Source organism: Prunus persica, chromosome G5, assembly GCF_000346465.2.
Source record: "Prunus persica cultivar Lovell chromosome G5, Prunus_persica_NCBIv2, whole genome shotgun sequence".
NCBI classification, from domain to species: Eukaryota; Viridiplantae; Streptophyta; class Magnoliopsida; order Rosales; family Rosaceae; genus Prunus; species Prunus persica.
Window position 1 is genome coordinate 18,280,541 of NC_034013.1, and position 19,680 is coordinate 18,300,220.

General features: G+C 37.2%; 4 protein-coding genes across 6 annotated transcripts; 2 read left to right on the plus strand and 2 right to left on the minus strand.

Moving 5' to 3' along the window:
• On the plus strand, positions 208-4,188 carry LOC18777180 (succinate--CoA ligase [ADP-forming] subunit alpha-2, mitochondrial). Its single transcript, XM_007209270.2, has 7 exons — positions 208-608; positions 1,179-1,388; positions 1,734-1,904; positions 2,138-2,261; positions 3,027-3,088; positions 3,530-3,611; positions 3,770-4,188. Exons 1-7 carry the CDS (start codon positions 387-389, stop codon positions 3,907-3,909), a joined length of 1,011 nt encoding a protein of 336 aa, XP_007209332.1. The 5' UTR covers positions 208-386; the 3' UTR covers positions 3,910-4,188.
• Positions 4,433-9,955, plus strand: LOC18776198 (DNA-binding protein RHL1). 2 transcript variants are annotated; one of them, XM_007209064.2, is made up of 12 exons: positions 4,435-4,887; positions 4,973-5,083; positions 5,826-5,912; positions 5,999-6,201; positions 6,912-7,027; positions 7,196-7,422; positions 7,668-7,761; positions 7,848-7,897; positions 8,038-8,086; positions 8,283-8,317; positions 8,957-8,998; positions 9,440-9,955. In XM_007209064.2, exons 1-12 carry the CDS (start codon positions 4,567-4,569, stop codon positions 9,473-9,475), a joined length of 1,371 nt encoding a protein of 456 aa, XP_007209126.1. In that variant the 5' UTR covers positions 4,435-4,566; the 3' UTR covers positions 9,476-9,955. The 2 variants fall into 2 exon arrangements, with proteins under 2 accessions (XP_020419736.1, XP_007209126.1); XM_020564147.1 differs by lacking the exon at positions 8,957-8,998 and having other exon boundaries at positions 4,433-4,887.
• LOC18776001 (agamous-like MADS-box protein AGL62) lies at positions 11,709-12,523 on the minus strand. The gene is made up of 2 exons (XM_020564148.1): positions 12,062-12,523; positions 11,709-11,983 (listed from the first exon to the last, which is right to left on the minus strand). Exons 1-2 carry the CDS (start codon positions 12,521-12,523, stop codon positions 11,855-11,857), a joined length of 591 nt encoding a protein of 196 aa, XP_020419737.1. The 3' UTR covers positions 11,709-11,854.
• On the minus strand, positions 13,288-17,938 carry LOC18776951 (probable metal-nicotianamine transporter YSL7). Of its 2 annotated transcripts, none has more exons than XM_020564149.1 (6): positions 17,358-17,938; positions 15,440-15,600; positions 15,257-15,354; positions 15,015-15,149; positions 14,708-14,897; positions 13,288-14,548 (listed from the first exon to the last, which is right to left on the minus strand). In XM_020564149.1, exons 1-6 carry the CDS (start codon positions 17,851-17,853, stop codon positions 13,487-13,489), a joined length of 2,142 nt encoding a protein of 713 aa, XP_020419738.1. In that variant the 5' UTR covers positions 17,854-17,938; the 3' UTR covers positions 13,288-13,486. The 2 variants fall into 2 exon arrangements, with proteins under 2 accessions (XP_020419738.1, XP_007211297.1); XM_007211235.2 differs by having other exon boundaries at positions 13,288-14,602.

A 19,680-nucleotide genomic window follows, 5' to 3' on the forward strand; every position in this document is an offset into this window, starting at 1 on the left:
GGACTATTTGAACGAATAATTTATTTGAGTGATCAAAATATAAATCATGTATAAATTTAAGAACCATTTGAGTAATTATATATATATATATATATATATATAAACAAGACAAATGCTTGCGAATAATCCCTTTGCTAATTTCAACCTTAATTAAACCGGAAAAAAAGGGACCAATAGGAAATATATTATTATTTTTTTGTCAGAACAATAAGAAATAATTTAGGGCATCATTTTATCAAAGAACGCAGCCCAACTAGAAAACTCTCTCAAGAAGAAGCCCATATTAAAGCAGAGCAGAATCTGAAGCTCCTTCAAAAGACTAGACTAGAGAGAGAAGCAGTTTGTTGATCGAATCCTTGAATTGAAGCACAGCATCAAAAGAGGTGATGGGTCGCCAAGCCGTAGCCAAGCTGATCGGTTCGATCGCATCACGCAAACCATCTCCGTCTCCGTCAACTTCTATTCTTCAGCGTCGACATTACTCCCCGGCTCCGTCACCGCCTCCGGCGGTGTTTGTCGACAAAAACACTCGCGTCATATGCCAAGGCATCACCGGCAAGAATGGCACTTTCCACACTGAACAAGCCATCGAATATGGCACCAAAATGGTATCACTAACAAACATGCCTCTTTCTCTCTTCTTCTCGTCTATTTTATTTGCTTTATTGAGTTTTTGGGGTTCTTCTTCTTTCTTCTATTTTTGTTTTTCCTAACCCAAGCTCCGAAATCAATTACGGAATTAAGAAAATTATGCTTTTATTCTAGTGCCGCCTGAGATTATTTTGCTGTATTACAGTTTTGGGATTTTCACTGATACTGGTACTGCATTATTTGTGCTTAGATTCATTTTCTCATTTGCTTAAACATCTATGTCTCTTTACTATCAAAAGGGGAGTTTGAATTGGTGAAAATTATTGGAAAATGAGTTATTGTTGACATGTGAAACTGAGAATATGGGTTTCTTATGCTAATGCATTAAAATTAAATGGACTCCTAGATTAGAATGGTCACGACTTTTCACAATTAATTGACTAAGTTTGAAGGTTTGAATTTCCCATACTAAGTTTTCCTCTGAAATGCTACATAACGTTATAAATTATAATCACCTTCTTTGTTCCAAACTGTTATGTAATTTTCCCTTCTTTCTTTCATTTCTTTATACTATTGTGCTGAAACAGGTGGGTGGTGTAACACCAAAGAAGGGTGGGACCGAGCATTTGGGACTCCCTGTTTTCAACTCAGTTGCAGAAGCAAAAGCTGAAACAAAGGCTAATGCCTCAGTCATTTATGTTCCCCCACCATTTGCTGCTGCTGCAATTATGGAGGCAATGGAAGCAGAGCTGGATCTTGTTGTGTGCATCACTGAGGGGATCCCGCAACATGATATGGTAGTATATTTTTATCATTTTAAATACGAAAGATAAGTTTACATGTTCATACATGACAATTTGGATCTTGGGTATAACATTTTGTTTTGTCGATATAATTCAATTTGTATCACAATCCTATTAGCTGATATGTCAGTTATCATATCTTTTGGGACTTCCAAATGCTTGGTTATTGAGTTTTGTCCTTCCTGGACTGTCATATGATTTGGAATGTGAACTTTATTGAACTTGGTCATAGCTCTGATTATTAATTTCAGTTGACTGCAAGCCCAGTTGTTAAGCTTGAGTTTAGTGTTCTGTAATTCACGTGAAACTGTCCTTGAACCTAATAATTATGAATTTCAGGTACGTGTGAAGGCTGCTCTTAACAGGCAATCTAAAACTCGGCTCATTGGACCAAACTGCCCTGGAATTATCAAGCCTGGTGAATGCAAAATTGGAATTATGCCTGGTTACATTCATAAACCTGGTCGTGTAGGAATTGTTTCTCGATCTGGTACCTTGACCTATGAAGCGGTGAGTACTAATTGTGATCCAGTTAGGATGTACGAAGGGAGAAAGAAATCTTTTACCTTTCCAACAGAAAATTTTGATACTAATTTGGTTTTTCAGAAGATTGGGTACTATTATTATGGTCATATCTTCATCCTCTTCTTGTTCGATGTTTGGATTTTGTGGGTACCACCTTCAATTTACATATTATGAAGTTTTCTTATACTTCTAACTAATTTTGTCCCTTTACCTTGCAGGTTTTCCAAACAACTGCTGTTGGCCTTGGACAGTCCACCTGTGTTGGTATTGGAGGTGATCCTTTTAACGGTACAAACTTTGTTGATTGCATTGACAGATTCCTAGAAGATCCTCAGACAGAAGGTTAGTAGTTTGTATTTTTTGGTGGCATGATCCTCAGACGGAGCTTGCTTCTATGAATTTGCTCTGGAGATATATCTGTGCACTCTATTTGTTTATGGTTGCATGTATAGGTCCATGGTTTGCCATTTACTCAACAGATCTGTTCGTGCTTTAATGCGTGACTGTGCTTCATGTAAGCTATTACTGGTGCTCATTTACGAAGAATGTTGTGTATCACATAAAATATCAGGATACTCTGGGCCTTAAGAGCAAGTGTATAGAATTCTCTCTCTCTCTCTCTCTCTCTCTCTGCCATTTGCTTGAAATATTTATATCCATCAACTATAATGTTGGTGGTTGCCCATTTGTAAAGTAATGAACCTAGGCTTGATCTTTTGTGATTCAGATTTGTGTGGTGTGCCTCTGCGTGAGTTCTTGAATACTTACCATTCAAGTTCAACCTTTAGGACTTTTGTCTTTTCTAATTGTGGATGCTCGCCTGACTGTTTTTTATTGCTTAAAAATTCCATTGAGCACATTTTATTGATATAGTATTGTATGTTAGCTAAACTTCATTGATTGGAAAAGAATTATTTGGATATAAGAAAAACATATGAAGTAACTCTTGTGTGATGAATTTTTTTTTATGTGCCCCTTTTAACTTGATGTAAGGTTTCTTACCCTCTAATTTGTGCGGATGTTTTGGGTAAGATGTACAGAAGAAAAAAAAGTGTTGAAGTAGGGGACATGTGATTTGAACGTAATTCTAGGATGTATGTGTTTCAGGTATCATTCTTATTGGAGAGATAGGTGGGACTGCAGAAGAGGATGCTGCTGCATTGATAAAGGTAACAATCCCACTATCTTTCAGCCCCTCCCTCTGAGCAGAGTAGAAAGTTTGATAAACCCTTTTAGCATTTCTATTTATAACATAGTACTCGTAAAACGAGTTAAGAATTGAGTTTTGCTAGGGGGATAACCAGATAGAATTATCTTTTTGTTGACCCTTACCTTTTGAAGAATCAATTGATCCACATATTTAATTTTAGATGAACATTTTAAGATAAATGCTTGATTTATTTTCAGTTAGTTGTAAAAGAAATGGTCTCTTCCCTTTCCATTTAAGGAAAGAGTCCCAAAACAACACACACCAACCACCCCCCCCCAAAAAAAAAACACATGCGCACTCGACTCTCAGCATCCTAAATTCTCACAGTTAGCTTCACTGCTACCATCTTTATCTGTTGTCTATATATGGGTGGCAACTGATTATCTGACCAATCAAACAGGAAAGTGGAACTGAGAAGCCAATTGTTGCTTTTATTGCTGGACTAACTGCTCCTCCTGGCCGTCGTATGGGTCATGCTGGAGGTATATGATTCATTACTCTCTCTCTCTCTCTCTCTCTCTCTCTCTCTCTCTCTCTCTCTCTCTCTCTCTCTCTCTCATTGTCTATGGTTGAGTGTGGTTTCATATCATTCTCATAACATGATAATCACACATGTCATTGGTGGCATCTGCTTGTGCAGCTATTGTGTCAGGGGGGAAGGGTACAGCACAAGACAAAATCAAGACCCTTAGGGAAGCTGGGGTGACAGTGGTGGAGTCTCCAGCAAAAATAGGGGTTGCAATGCTTGACGTCTTCAAACAGAGGGGCCTTGTGAATTAGCTTGGACAATAGTAGTTCATTTGCAGTCGCCTATAATGTTTTATGGCAAGATGCCCAAAACAACATGATTATCTCCAATTCTTCACTGATTATAACTGTGGTAGAGCATTTGAGTGCTCAGAGTTTTCCCTGCCATTTGCCACATTGGGTGGTTTTTGGGGATCCATTAATTTGTTTATGAGATCGTTTTTCATACATCATGAAGTGATTTTGAAGGGTGTCCAGAATACAAATATAAGCTCTTGCAATAGAGAAGCTAAGGGCATGGTTGACAGATTATGCACTTTTTTTACTTATAAGTTTAAAGCAGAATACGGAGCCAACAGCAATTTTGTAACAATCTGATAAGAGACCTAAAAAAAGGGGAGTGCGGCGATGGATGCGCTGCCTGCACTTAAAAAAACCATACCGCACACTATGGCTTCTTTTTCTGTTGATTTATCAAATGATTCCTTCCCTCCCTCCCGTTAAAATTTATATTATCTATATTATCAAATGATTGCTACCGTTAAACGTTAAATTATCAAACAAAATAAAAAGATAATAAGAATAAAGTTGGGGTTTTTCTGAAGTCAACAAAAACCCTGCAAATCAATATCAAATAATAGTCGGGAGGAACAGACACAGAGAAAAAGAGAAAAGTCCAGTGGAATCAAAATGGCGCGAACCTCGTCATCGAAGAAGAAGCGCAAAGACGAAGAGGATCCAAACCCAGAGGTGACGCAGCGCAAGAGGCTCAAAGCCCTCGCCTTCTGCAACAACCTACTCTCAGAGGTCCCTGCTAAGACCCACGAGCCTCTCACCCCCTCAAACACTGTTGTTAAGCACCATGGCAAAGACATTCTCAAGAAATCTCAGCGAAAGAACAGGTTCCTCTTCTCCTTCCCTGGCCTCCTTGCCCCCATTGGAGGCGGTAAGATCGGTGAGCTCAAGGATTTGGGCACCAAGAACCCCGTGTTATACCTCGATTTCCCTCAGGTCTACTACTTTCATCCTTCATCGTTTTCTAATTTTATTTTGCTTGTTTGGTTTCTGAGAAAAATTTTAATTTTGGGGTTTTCAGGGTCGGATGAAATTGTTTGGGACTATTGTGTTCCCCAAGAACAGGTATCTGACTATGCAGTTCCCTAGGGGTGGGAAGAGTGTCATGTGCGAGGACTACTTCGATAATATGGTCAGCTACTTTCTACAGTCTGTTTTCCGCATTGATTGTTAAGTTTCTATTTCAAATATATTTGTGGTCGTAGAAAGATGCATATCTTATACCATTTTGTTCATAGGCTTGGTTGATGATCAGTGCAGAACTGTAAATTATGATATAAATTTGAAGACAAGTTGACCTTTTATCATATCATTTGAATTCTTTTATATTTTCTAATGATTTTCTTTTGAGGGTTATTAGAAGTCAATAATTGCATGTCTGAATAAGTTAGAATTGCCACTTGTTTTTAACTGGTAACGGATTCAGTTAAGACTCATAGAACTAAGTATTAGGTGGTTCAGAATGAGGCAAAAGAACTGCAAAGCTGATATTTTGTGGAAACTTGTACTCTGAAAGTTGCATCTCATAACGCAAAAGAACTACATAAATTTTATTCTTGTATCTTTTGGGTTGATTGAAATAGCATGTCTTCATTGTATTCATACTAATTACCCTATGCTTGCAACTCCTCTCTTTGTGTGCTTTTATACTTTGTGTACATAATGTTTCAGAGCTATTGTTTCATACAACTTCCACCAAGAATCTTCTTCATGTTCTTCTTACAGAGTGTGGTAACGTCATTTTGCAGCCCCTTTCCAAAAAATCCACATCTTTTGTTTTGTTTGTCTATGGCCATGTGCTTGTTATATGAATCTGAGTTTCTCAAAGCATTTTTTACACATATATATCTCAGCATTAGCTTTTCATGTCCCAGATCATATTTTCCAATGCTTGGTGGATTGGGACACAAGCTGAGAACCCCGAAGAAGCCCAACTTGATTTCCCTAAGGAACTTACTGAGGTTAGTTTCTGTTCATATAAGTCCGTCGTGTTGATATGTACATTTCATTTTTTGATGATCCACTCTCAGGAATTTGTTGGTTTCAGGGACAACACGCAGAATATGACTTTAAAGGTGGTGCAGGTTCAACATCTGCAAACAAGCAAAGTGATTGTAAAAATGAAACTACATCTGTAGAACATTCCCCAAATGTTAAGGTTGAAGATAATGTATCAGATTATGGAAACAAGGATTTGATGAAAGCAACACCTGTTCGACATTCAGCAAGAACTGCTGGAAAACGATTCAAGTACTGGCCTAAACATTTTATTACACTCACTAGATACTGTCATAAGATATCAGAAGCTGGGGGAATTAAGTACACACATACTAAATATGCAAAGTAGATACATATATACGTACACATATTTGTACAGGAACATACAAACACACACACCCACACAATGTACCTTATAGGTGCTGAGGCCATCTCTAAATGATAAAATTGGAAACAAAATATTATTTTTCATTTGTGCTGCATTACCATATTTGCCTTTTCAGACCTATCTGATATACCTATGAGTAAGTAGTTCTTATCATCCAAAAGAAAAAGGGAAAAAAATAGATGAAACATATTGCAAATAGTTACAAAGGGCACTGATCCCCATTGTCCATTCTGATGTCACTTATTGAAGGCCTGAATGCACTCATTGCTTTTCAGCAGATGAGTTGTTATGTGGAAATGTCGTGTAGCCTCTACGGATATTAAATATGTAAACTATTAGTTGATTATCTACATGATATGTTGATTATCATAGATAATTAACCATTTTGATATATTTTCTTTTTACTGGAGAATAATAAAAGAAACGAGAGTGCTTGTTGATCGTCCAGAAGGCACACATTTTCCTGTGATGTGTCCACACATGCTTCAGTGAACTCTTGTTTTGTCACCAATTAATTGTAGATGTTGTATCATGCTTACCTTTCCATTTATCTCTAACATTTTTGTTGGTACAGTTTTGGAAATGCTTCTTCTGGAGATGATTCTTTTGAAAGCGATACTTACTTAAGTGAAGGAGAAGATGGAAAAATTGGGGGACTTGATTCATCATCCGGGAAGCATGCTAGTGGGAATATCCTTATATTTGTCTTAATTTGGTGAATTCCGACATTAAAATTTTACTTTTGTATGTACCCACCAGCTATTTTGTAAATTGAATTTGGGTTTACCATACATTCATTACATCAACCTTCCATCTCAGTTAGCTATACCTTGATTGATTCCCTTAACTGGTAGATACAGACTGAAAATCTCAGCTTTGGAGACGTTGACATTGATAATGAGGATTCTGTGAAAGGAGCTCAAATTCCCAAACAAAATCAGGAGTCCTCTGTGTCAGAAGCTAAATCAAAGAAACAATCGCATTCTACCTTTGCAGTGACTACATCTGTGGAGGACTCTCATAGAAATCATAGTTCGCTTATTCAGGCTACTATATCTACATTGTTTAAGAAAGTGGAGAAAAAGGTAAAGTTTTATGGCTTTTATTGTTAGTTTTATTACTTGTGGGAGCTTTTTGTTATGTAGCTATGGTATGTTTCAGGACTATTAAGAAGCCTGCAACTGAAAACCAAAATGAAACACCCGGTCAGGGTGGGATCTCTGAGTTTCTTGGGCATATGAAAATAAAATAGCGAACCATGCATTGCCATTTTGCCCTTCAACTCCTGCTTAATGCTTACCATGCTCCGAAATTTCTGAATTTTATACAGAAAGTGGACTCCATTATGCAAAGTCAAGTACAGCTTCCTTCTTCAAAGGTTCATGAAACACCAAAAAATCCAAAGAAACCTGCATCCCCAAAAGGTTGCTATTTTCCTAACTAGTTTTCTTATTATGAATACATTAGTATCTGAATACTCAGAACAGTGAAAACTGTTGATGTTTTCCAGTTTCTGGCCAGAAGTCACGCCAAACTGATTCAAAGAAGAAGGTTAATCAGGTTATTGTCAGTTCTTAATGGTCCTTTCCACTTCTCCCTGCCCTTTCAAACAACAATTATGGCTAATTTTTCCTTTTCTTAGCAATGGCTGCTTTGCATCGGAATGTTACCCCAGCTGAGGTAGTTTTTTGTCCTTGCAGGATGGACGACCTAAGGAAAAGGCAAAAACTATCGAGGAAAAGGATTCAGGTCTCTCTCTCTCAACAAAATCCATATTCAAATGTTATGGGATTGATTACCTTTTTATTATCATACTTCTTCCGGATAGTTATTTTTTCCCTCTTGTGTTATTTGTTTATTCTGAAAGTTCTTCATAACAGTTCCTCTTAAGTATGCATCTACATGTGGGCAAGTTAGCTTATAATTGACCTCTGTGTTTGTGTAGGAGGCAAAAGCTTGGCAAAGAAGAAACAAGATGAGGTATGTTTGTGTCTGGCATCATTTGTGTTTTTCTTTGTACTATGGTCATTAGTGTTTCAGTTTCCCAGTTTTTTTCTTCCCTTCTTTTTTTTAAATTTTAATTTCATTAGAACTTATATTTTGTGATTGTTATCAAAGCTCTGCTCTAATTGATCCTCCAAAAGAAGCTCTACTCTAATCAAAATGTATTTCTCAATGTAAACATAAGATTGTTGATTCTTGATTCTTGTGATTCCCTTAGATTTGGAGGATGGAGGTGGAAAGAAGAGGGAATTAGTTTATTAGAGTGGATTTCTGGCCCCACTCTTGTTTGAATATGATCAGGTGGTTAGTTATCCTTGAATGAAAACTAACAAACCACCAAGAAAGAAGTCTTTTAGAGCATTATCTCACAGAGAAATATGCTTCATAGTGATGAAATATATTCTATTGGCCATAAATTAGGTTGTTGCGACTTCATAAATGATTTTTCCTCAACAGGAAATTCTCGCAACACCCAATTGTGAGATCTTTCAATTGTTCACTAGCATGAATCTTTTTGTATTAGTGCAAATTTGGAGGTGATTTATATTGCAGCTTGAGTTTTACTTTCAAGCACGACCTCTTAAATGGTAATTCAAATTGTACATAAACATGTAGGTTGAAGAGGATGATATTGAAGAATTCTCAAGTAGCTCACGGGTAATTTCTAGTTTATTTAAATCTCTCTTCTACTGTTTTGGAGATGGATATATATAATTTGTAAGTCCTTGAAGATGGCACAGAGGTGATTGGTAATTCAATGGTGATGGTATATATCAGATCAGATGGGTTGGTGCGTTGGGTGCTGATCACTGGAAATTGGCATGTAAAGCCAGATGATAATGATTTGTTTCAAAATGTCATTTCCTAGTTGAAACTGTGATAGATATTTGCTAGAGTAACGCATGTATGATCCTCCCATGCATGAAATGCAACAATCATATGCATAATGCATGCAGTGCTCTAGCAAAATACCATTTCCTTTACTATTGTTATTTTTACTGGAAGTAAACCTTAATTGTTGCTCTTGGTAGCCATTGATGGTGATGGCACAACATTTGTATGGAAAAGGCTGAGTTTTTGAGCTTATGCGTTGTGCAGGACACTGATCTTAGTGATGAGGATTGGGCTGCTTGAGATGGTAACGACACAGGGTGTATAGAGAACTAGAGATGCACCCGTGTCAAGCAAAGTGATGTGATATTACTCCCCTGTGCAAGGCCCAAGGGATGATGATGATGATGATGAGAGTGTTGAAGAGCTCTCTCGCTCGTCTGGTGTTATAAGAAGAGCTCCTCAAAAATTGACACATTGCCTGCCTGCCTGCCTGCCACATACTGTAATCTTCACTTTCTTATTATTGGCAGGCATAGATTGTTTTCATAAATGTTTTTAGATGACATATCCGCCCTCTTGTTCCACTTTCGTCTTTATATCTGATTTTATCCGAAACTAAAAAATAAAGCATTTGACATCTTAAATTTTAATGTGGACAAGGTATAGCCATGGTGTTAACTCTTGAGTTGGGATACTACAAAGCCCTTGAGGCTTGAATCTGGATGCGATTCAATTAGTTTCTGAGTATATTTCTTAGCTAATTATCTTTGTTTTTGTTGATTTTTGAGTTTTTGGCGAATGGGTATTGATTGTTTTCTGGTTTCACTAATGAATTCTCATTTGGGGTTTTGCTAATTAATTTTTCTCACTTCGGGGTTTCACAAATAAATTTTCGCATTCCAGGGTTTCACAAATAAATAATCGCATTTTGGTGTTTCATGAATGAATTGTCTCATTTTGGGGGTTTCGTTGATGAATTTTCGCATTTTGGGTTTTCACAAATGAATTTTCGCATTTTCGGGTTTCGTTAACGAATTTTTGCATTTTGGAGTTTCAAAAATTAATTTTCGCCTTTGGGTTTTAGCGAAAACCCAAAATGCAACAATTCATTAGCAAAACTCAAAAATGCAAAAACTTAATCGTGAAACCCAAACATGTGAAAATTCATTAACGAAACCCCAAAGTGAGACAATTCATTAATGAAACTCTAAAATGCGAAAATTCATTAGCGACACGTCAAAATACGAAAATTCATTTATGAAACTCCGAAATTTGATTATTCATTATCAAAAACCCTAAAATAGGAAAATACATTCGTAAACAAATAATGTGAAAACTCATTTGCGAAACCCAAAAATGTGAAAACTCATTTATGAAATTCTAAAATGCGACATTCATTAATATAACCCCAACGAAACAAAAAATGCGAAAATTCATTAACGAAACCCTAAAATGTGACAATCCACTAATGAAACAAAAAAAAAAGAGTAAATTTATTTACGAAACCCAAAAATACGAAAATTCATTAGCAAAACCCCAAAATGTGAGCACTTACTAGCAAAATCCTAAAGTGCAAAAATTCATAGCAAAACCCAAAAATGTGAAAACTCAATAACAAAACCCCATAATGTGATAATTCACTAGCGAAACACCAAAATGCGAAAATTCATTAACGAAACATACAAATGCGACAATTTATTAGCGAAACCCAAAAATGCAACAATTCATTCGTGAAACTCCAAGTTGCGAAAATTTATTTTTGAAACCCTAAATGAAAAAATTTATTCATCATTGAAAGTTCAATAACGAAACCGCAAAATGCAACAATTCATTAGCTAAACCCTTCATTTTTTAAACCCCGACCTGCCAAAATTTATTTGCGAAACACCAAAATACGACAATTCATTAGCGAACCCCTAAAATGTGAAAAGACATTCATGAAAACCTAAATGCAAATATTCATTCATGAAACCCCAAAATAAGACATCATTTTGATATCCAAAATGCAAAATCCATTTGCAAAGCCCCAAAATTTGAAATTTCATTAACGAAACCCCATGATGCGACAACTTATTAGTGAAACCTCAAAATGCCAAAATTCATTAACGAAACCCTAAAGTGCGACAATTCATTAGTGAAACCCTAAAATGTAAAAAATTATTTCCAAAAAATTCATTAGCGAAACCCTAAAATACAATTTCATTTGTGATACCCCAAAATCCGAATATTCATTGATGAAACTCCAAAATGCAACAATTCATTAGCGAAAATTCATTGATGAAATCACGAAATGCGAAAATTGTCTTGCCGATGCTTGTGGATACATAAGATCTTCTTAGTTGGAAGATGCTTGTGGGCATGGAAAGCCCAGTTGAGTTAAATTGTCTTACCGATAGTCTTGTGAGCCTTTGGCTTTGTGGTCGGTCATTTAGGCTTTATCGTTTTCTATTGACGACCAACAAACTAATTGAAGGGGATAAATTTGTATAATGAGAATGGATTCAATGAGGAAAACACACAACTGATCCTGTAGATGCATATCATTTCAAAGTTGATGGCGACATGTATAATTAAAGATGTAATATTATTAAAGCTAGGACACATCATGTAATTAAAAGTATGAAATCCTTCACTAGTTGGCATGCACATGAGTTAGCACTTAGCAGGTGCATGTAGCAGCTAGCGAGGATTGAGGTTGTTGAGGCAGGTGAGAGCAGGGCGGAGATCATTGCAGAGGTGTTGAAAGGAAGCATGCAATTGTTTGAGTCCTTTCAAGTCGAGCTCCTCAATAGGAGCCTCCCACCAGCCCTGTAACTGGCTCTTGCTGCTGCTACTTCTGCTTCGAATGCTTCCAGCTGCTTCTGCTGATGATGATATTTCTTTTGCTTTTGCTTTCATCCTCTGTTGAAGCGCTTTCCCTCGCTCCCTCTCAACTTCTAGCTCGCTCACCAACTCATTGTGTTTCTTATTCATCTCATCGATTCTTACCTGCCTGTAGGCCTCCACAATAGTATGGCGGCTCCGATCAATAGCATCAAGATTCATTATATTATCATCAATATTATCATGATTTTGATCATGATCATAATCATGGTGCTGATGATGGTGGCGGTGGCCATTTAGAAATCGGTTCGCTATTGAGTCAATGGAAGAGTTAGCGTAGGAAAATGGCTTTCCGGAGGGTGAAAATACCACCACACCAACCTCAGCGCCGCATAGGGTTGCTAACTCACTTGCCTTCTTATACACGCCAGATCGCCTTTTCGAGAAAGTAACAAGGCGATCATCTTGGTCTTCAATCCTCTTCATTTCAATCTTTTGCCTGCCCTTGGTTTTCCTGCCTTCCATGGCTTGAACAACCTCCCAATGATAATATTTAATTACCTTGTAAGGAGGTTTTACAAAATATAAATAAAATTAACTCACTGAAAGGAGGTTTTTTCTTTCTCGGTTACTTTGGCTAGTGATGATGATGATAAGAGTTTAGCCTTTCTTTGCCTTGGTTTGGAGTGTGGAGATGCTTATATTATATGTAAATATATAGAGAAGCGAAACCCCTGAAATTATATGGTATTAGATCATTTGTAATTCCCATAAATCGTTACTTCCATTTTACGCACTTCAAATCTAAAGAGGACCAAATTTTTTTGGGGTGGCACTTCCAATTTTGTTTTTACCATTTTCGATTGTTTATTGTCTTTCCTTGCGTTTGAAGAGCCTTTTTTCCTATACACTATAGTCCGTCTTGCTATCGAATGGGCGCACCTCCTCCTCTCAAAAATCATACATATACAGTATACTTACTTCCTCCACGCGATATTTGGCATCATAGTTAGGCAATGGAATGTTTTTAGACCTTATGATTCTGATTATCCATAATGTTAGTTGATCGCTCGTCAAACTTTAACACTTGATGAGCCTGGTCACACCAACACTCAGATGGGATCGATCGCACTATATATACATGTTCATCAACCATGATTAATTTGTATTAGATAACTTAGGGGAGATTTTAATTGCTTATTTGGAAGAAATGAAATCAAGATTGAAATGGAATAGAATCGTGAATGATACACTCAGGGGATATTGTCCTAAAAATGAATGGCGCTATCTACGAGAGATTAATTATCAATTTAAGCAAGCAAAACACTTAATGTAATTTTATGTAATCACATAGTTTGGTAAGCCTATTTGGCAGTGCCTTTGTCTGCTCCAAAGCAGCATTTGATATTTTACAGAGATATGCAACCTTCCAATTCCAAGACTTTGCACTTATTCATATACCTAGGCTATCAATCATGCTGATCAGCCTTAGGCTTTACCAGTTAAGAATGTAGTAACTCTATCGTTTTCTGCCCTTGACAAAAACCTCATGCAAATTGGTGGCTTAACCCCGGCAAGAGCAAGTATTGAAGCAGGCAAAGTCCAAACCCCATCCCCACAGATCAAACCAGAAGCTACTGCAGGCACAAAAGCATCTGCCTTGGCCTTGTTCACCCTTTCCCACAGAAACACTATCAAGCTCCCAATGCACATGTCAATGGCAAAATACGATCCCAAATAGAAGGGTACTGCCATTGCCACTGGTAGTGGAACGAAGCGTGCCCTCTTCTTACCAATGCAATCCTTGATCACGTTTGTGAGAATGGCCGCTCCAAAGAAGACGGTGCAAAGTAAGAGGCAGTGCTTGGGGAGAGATTTGAAGCCTTCCACCCCGAGAATAGCCATGTTACGATACACAACAGCAAAGGGAGCAGGATAGGCACTTCTTGGTGTGCCGAGGTCATTGAAGGCTTTGTAGAAGAGCCAAAACACACAGGGAGAAATTACACAACCCATTGCTGTACCGATGACTTGGCTCACAAACATTGAGCGGGGGGAAGCCAAGGTTAGATAGCCGGTCTTGAAATCTTGGGTTAGATCGGAGGCTGTTGAGACAATGTTCATCATAACTCCGCATGCTGCGAGTCCAGCAAGAACACCACCATGTGCAGAGCCGGCCCATGCCCCGATCATGAAGATGGCCACCTTTCCGTAAGTGGAGGCCAGAGACCAATCAGTGAGGCCACAGCCATATGCATTACAGAAAGCCAAGCTGGGCGCAAAGAGGTAGATGACCAATATATAGTACCATTTGAGTTGGGGAAATATGTGGGGGACAGTGGCAATTGAGACTGCAGCAATGGAAACATAGCCTCCAACAGCAAACCATGCTGGAATTTGGTCTTTGAGAAAGAGTTGGGTGCGGCGCTGGTCATCATATGAGAGAGCAGAGGTCACAGCTGGAGAGACCTGATCTTCAATCGGGAGAATGTTGTTCACATCTTTGCCTCGGAGTTGGGATTGCAAGGCGATGAGGGTTCGACTTAGCACCTTCAAGAAGTTGTATAGCCCGTCACCGAGGATCATGGCAATGGCAATGAAGATCTAATGAATTGATTAAATACAGTACAGGGGTAGGTAAGTTTGAAGATAACAAGTATAACTTGTTCAAAACAAAAGTAGTAGTAGAAAAGAAAACAGATCACACACCTTGTAACCTTGAAGGCCATTCATGCTTTTTGGGCTGAGTTCATTGCTGTACCAATCGCCACTCCTGTTTTCTATGAGAGGCCACATTAAACCCCAAGACAGAATACCTCCAAGAAGAACAGATATGTTCACAATGTAGGGGCAAATCATCCCTACTCCAACATATGTGGCCGAGAAATCAAAGAAGAACCTGCAAATAGAAATTCATGAATCATGATCGATCGAGCTACGTACCACATTACATTACATATATATATATATATATATAATCGGACAGATTCAAATAAAAATAATGTATAAGTAGTACTTGTTCTGATATGCTTTGAGGCCGAGCGTAGGGAAGCTTGCAAATCCACAATCACTTCCAGCAGTATAGAACCACTGAAAGAAACCCCACAAGAAACTGAAGGAGAAGAACTTTCCCAACTCCTTTACTTGTTTCCTAATTGAATAATAATAATCCAAATATTAAAAAAAAGGAGTTTAGATTAGAACCATAAAATAAATAAAAAATAATTTTGAAATGATTAATTTTGAAGAAGGAGTTACTTGGCTAGCTTGGCTCCTTGAGGAGTGTGGAAACTGTTGATAAGATGAGCAGTTGCAGTGCCACTTGGATATGTCAATTTGAAGTCTATGATCATGATCTGAAACCAATCTCATGTTATCTTGACTAGTGAGTGAGTGTTGAAAGAGTTGATTCACTAAAGTTCTCATAAGTTTATTAAGTACCTTTCGAAGAGGCACGACAGAGAAGAGGCCGAGAAAGCTGACAACAAAGAGAAAGCCAATGAACCAAAGCAAGCCTGGATCTTTGATATCGCTCGTACTGTTGTCTGTGGATTGTTGGGCAATGCGTGCACTCATGCCAAACAGATAGTTCCCAAAACCTCCTGTCAGTTTGTACATTTACTTGACACATTACGTACTTATAAATAAATATATAAGCTTGGCATATCATTATATCATACATACATGAATCATGATAGATGATAGATGATAGATGATAGATGATACAATACACCATCAATTTCAATTCAATCATCTTTCCCCTCACTATTTATCTTCATATGATATTGGGACCACCACCACGCCACTTGCCTAAACTCAATCTCTTTTTTCATTTTTCATTTTTTTTCTCCACCTAGAAAGAGCATTTTCAGCTGGAGGGACTAGCCCCAGGCAAGGGACCCCCTAGGCCCCCAATCTTGTTTCCAACAGCCAAGGATTGCTAGGACAAGCGTCCAAAGGCAAGACTTGCTTGGGCAAGCTGACTTTACGCTGACATCATTGTAACGTCAGCAGCCAATTTAAATATTAAAAAATTTGAAGAAAAAAAAAACTAAAAAATTTAGAATTTTTTGTCTATAAATACCTAACCATATTCTTCAATTCCCACACAAAAACTCCATATAAATTCCTTTTCTCACATCTCATGTGAATAGTGGGCCCTTCAGTTACCATGGTAATGGGTGCGAATGCATAAAAAAAATTGCTAAGGTAGTCACTATTCATATGAACAGTAACAGGGTCAGTCCTGAGTTTTCAAAGGCCCAGGGCGAAAATCTAAAGTGTGCCCTATACACATTAATCACTAATACTAGTATACTTCTTGTTTTATCAACTAAGCATTGGGTTTTTTGAGAAAATATTTATTCGAAAATATTTTTAGACTTTGAGCAATGTCTTTCATATTCCTAAATAATGAAAACAAATGTCCAACTATAAATAGTATATCAGTGAGTTAAAGAATTTCTTTTAAAACTCTCGTAATAGATCCTTTGTTCCAAAATTTCAGATTCATCCCAATATCCTATTCCTAAAAATTATGGAAAAATATTAAATCAATTTATAATAATATAATATAATACTTATTATAATATAAAAATTTGGAGCCCTCTTGAATGATGGGCCCAGGGCAGTCGCACAGACTGTCTCTGGGTAGGGTCGGGACTGAACAGTAACTGCCCTTGCCTCCCTTTACCTTTTGTCATGGCAAATGGGTGGAATTCCTGTAAGTATGCAAAGCCAATCTTTTCCTGCTCTAAAAGTCTCTAAAACACCCTCGGGAATGAGGACAGGCGGCCTATCAGCATTCAGCAACATGTAATCCCAAACTCTGACCATGCACAATCCGCAACATAACGACTCTCACTATTTATTTAATTACATCAAATACTAATAATGTAAAATCATGCCGGCCTAAGCGCAGCAAAATTCTTTTTAAATTTAACAACAACAAAACTAATTTTCATACTCCATGGATGAATAGTATATGCGAAAAACATGGTTGGTTGGTTTTAATAATTTCCTTGTTTCATAAAAATAAAAGAAGATGTTGTCATTTTACCGAGCTAAGCCAGCATGACAGAAAGAAACTAATAATTAACGACGTCAACAAAATCCAAATGAAGGAAGCTAGCTGGATCTAATCTTCACCTTCATCTTCATCTTCATCTTCATGGATGGCAGATAGCAGAAGATCGATATGTTAAATGTTAATTAATGTCATCAGCTTATTAATTAGCAAAGCATAATGAATGAATGAATGAATGAATGAATATAATGAAGGTAGTAGATAGACTGACAGATAATAAAAAATCAGAAGAGATAGAGTCTAGAGATGATATATAGATAGATAGATAGATACCGCTAAAGGCGATGCTGGAGGAAGCAACGACGCAGGTCTGGATAACAGTGTTCTCTTGCCTGGTGAAGGGTTGTTTGAGGAGGCCACACCTGTCGAGGAACTTGGTCCAAGTCCTGACAAAGAAGAAGCCCAAGAGTCCAGCAGAGACGTTGAGAGAAGGAATAATACCGGTGGTGAGGTTGAGCTTCATCACTATCACACTGAAGAGCACGCTCAGCACAAAGCTTATGAAAAACGCTCTCACTGTCAGCTGCTCCTTCCATGACGGCACTATTTGCTGCTCAAATATCCTTTCCACTGACAACTCCTCCTCCACCCCCAGATTCTCCTTCTCTTCCTCTTCCTCGTACGTGGTCGTCTTCTTCGGATCCAGCGCCTCAAGCTCTAAATCATCTTTTCTCAATCCTTGTACAAGTCCTGCTTCTGACGCATGATGATCCCTTTGGTACTCTAACTGATCATCTTGTTCAAGTTGATGTTGCTGCTGAGTACCCATAATTAATATTATTTATGATAGCCTAATGTATTTATGGGTACTCGTGAATGTATTGATCAATCTTGTTGATTTGAGTTTCAGTTTGAGTATGAGGCCGGGCCACATGTAATGTAGTGCTTTAGCCTTTATATATAAAAGGGAATACTAGCAACCTTCTCTCTAACATTCTCTTTTGTACTTTCTCTCTTCTTGTTATGACATGTGTCATTTTATTTACACTTAAAATAATATTATTAATAATCAAATAAGCTAGTTTTTGTTTCCAAATTTATCCTTATTAAATGAAATATTTAATTTAAATAAATTGACTTCTCTAATTTCTTCAATTTAAAAAATATTTTCTCTCTCCATCTCACTCTCTCAATCCTCTCTCTATCCTTTGTAGCGCCCCACAACCCTTCTTCTACCTCGCCACTTCTCCCCAAAACAAACACTAATACCCAGCAATGACCCATGATCAGTACCCAGATAAGCATATGAAAGAAATCCACTTCTTCTCCCCCCTCATTACCACCAAACATCTCCCTCATCCCTACCCAACAGCCCCCCACCGTCCAAAGATTCCCCCCCCCCCCACCTGCCCACCTCCTTCGCTTTCTCTGTTGTTTGTAATTGGACAATTTTTTATTTTATTTCTCAAATCTCACCACCAAAGCACTATTTTCTATTTTTATTTGGTTTCGTTTATTAAAAAAAGTGTTTGAACTTTCATGATTCGGAAAGCAAAGGGTATGTAGACGTTAGAGAGAGATGAAAAATCTTGGATTTTTTTTTCTCATTGCACAAAAGAGTAATAGTAATGCTGCTGCTGCTGAGAACGAAAGAAACCAACTTTTTTATTAACACCAAAATCAAGCATTTGTTGTTTTCTCTCTCTAGGCTCATGTTGGGAGATTCACTATAATACCCAATATATGAGCTTAAATTATAAATAAAAAGCCCTATATGAAATAGACTTTAGAATTAGAAACACACTCAAAGCCTATTTACAACATAACAAAAAGGCTTTTAAGTTATTTTAAATTACAAAACTGTCATTGATTTCTTAAAACAAACCCAACCCAAAAACCTCATGAAAAAACCCAAAACGCTCAATGAGGCATCAAAATAATTTAATAATTAAAATTAAAGGAGATTCACTATTATACCCAATATAGAAGCTCAAATTATAAAAATACCCTATATGAAATGGACTTTAGAAACACATCCAAAATCCATTTACAACATAATAAAAAGGCTCTTAACTTCTTTTAAATTATAAAAATGCCATTAATTTCTTAAAACAAGCCCAATCCAAAAATTTATAAAAAAGCCCAAAACACTCAATAGGGTATTAAAGTAATTTAATAATCAAAATTAAATTAAATAGGGCCAGTTGTCGCTTTTTGGGGTTTTTTTGGGTATGTTTATAAAAATTAAATAGTGTAAGGTTTATTTATAGTTTTAGTGCTAAAAATGGGTATATGACTAAATATCTCTAAAATTAAATTCAATAGGATCAGCTAGAGTGTTGTTATTTCCACCCCGTGTCCTATTTTCCCACCCACCTTATCTTCAAATTTGTAAAGACAAATTTATCCCATTATAAAATGACTTCTAAGTACTTCTATCTATAACAACATTAAACTTTTGATATATAAAAAAAAACTAAAACTAATTATTTTAAAAATAAAAACAAAAACCCAACAGCCACCAAAACTCCCTCACCCACCAACTTGTTAGCCATCGCACCCCGCCGGCAGCGACCCCCTCCCCCCTTGACATCGACAAATCCTCATTTATCTCTCTATCTCTCTGTCTCTTTGTCTCTCTCTATCTCTCTCTCTA

What these genes read in the sequence shown, in the direction of transcription:
- LOC18777180 (XM_007209270.2), top strand. Translation starts at nt 387, where the DNA reads ATGGGTCGCCAAGCCGTAGCCAAGCTGATCGGTTCGATCGCATCACGC. An exon ending in TCGAATATGGCACCAAAATG is followed by an intron (nt 609 to 1,178) that starts GTATCACTAACA and finishes GTGCTGAAACAG; the next exon opens with GTGGGTGGTGTAACACCAAA. An exon ending in AGAAGATCCTCAGACAGAAG is followed by an intron (nt 2,262 to 3,026) that starts GTTAGTAGTTTG and finishes TATGTGTTTCAG; the next exon opens with GTATCATTCTTATTGGAGAG.
- LOC18776198 (XM_007209064.2), top strand. Translation starts at nt 4,567, where the DNA reads ATGGCGCGAACCTCGTCATCGAAGAAGAAGCGCAAAGACGAAGAGGAT. An exon ending in AGGACTACTTCGATAATATG is followed by an intron (nt 5,084 to 5,825) that starts GTCAGCTACTTT and finishes TTCATGTCCCAG; the next exon opens with ATCATATTTTCCAATGCTTG. An exon ending in GAAACCTGCATCCCCAAAAG is followed by an intron (nt 7,762 to 7,847) that starts GTTGCTATTTTC and finishes GATGTTTTCCAG; the next exon opens with TTTCTGGCCAGAAGTCACGC.
- LOC18776001 (XM_020564148.1), bottom strand. Translation starts at nt 12,523, where the DNA reads ATGGAAGGCAGGAAAACCAAGGGCAGGCAAAAGATTGAAATGAAGAGG. An exon ending in AACAGAGGATGAAAGCAAAA is followed by an intron (nt 11,984 to 12,061) that starts GCAAAAGAAATA and finishes AGCCAGTTACAG; the next exon opens with GGCTGGTGGGAGGCTCCTAT.
- LOC18776951 (XM_007211235.2), bottom strand. Translation starts at nt 17,853, where the DNA reads ATGGGTACTCAGCAGCAACATCAACTTGAACAAGATGATCAGTTAGAG. An exon ending in CTCCAGCATCGCCTTTAGCG is followed by an intron (nt 15,601 to 17,357) that starts GTATCTATCTAT and finishes ACAAACTGACAG; the next exon opens with GAGGTTTTGGGAACTATCTG. An exon ending in CTCAAAGCATATCAGAACAA is followed by an intron (nt 14,898 to 15,014) that starts GTACTACTTATA and finishes TTCTATTTGCAG; the next exon opens with GTTCTTCTTTGATTTCTCGG.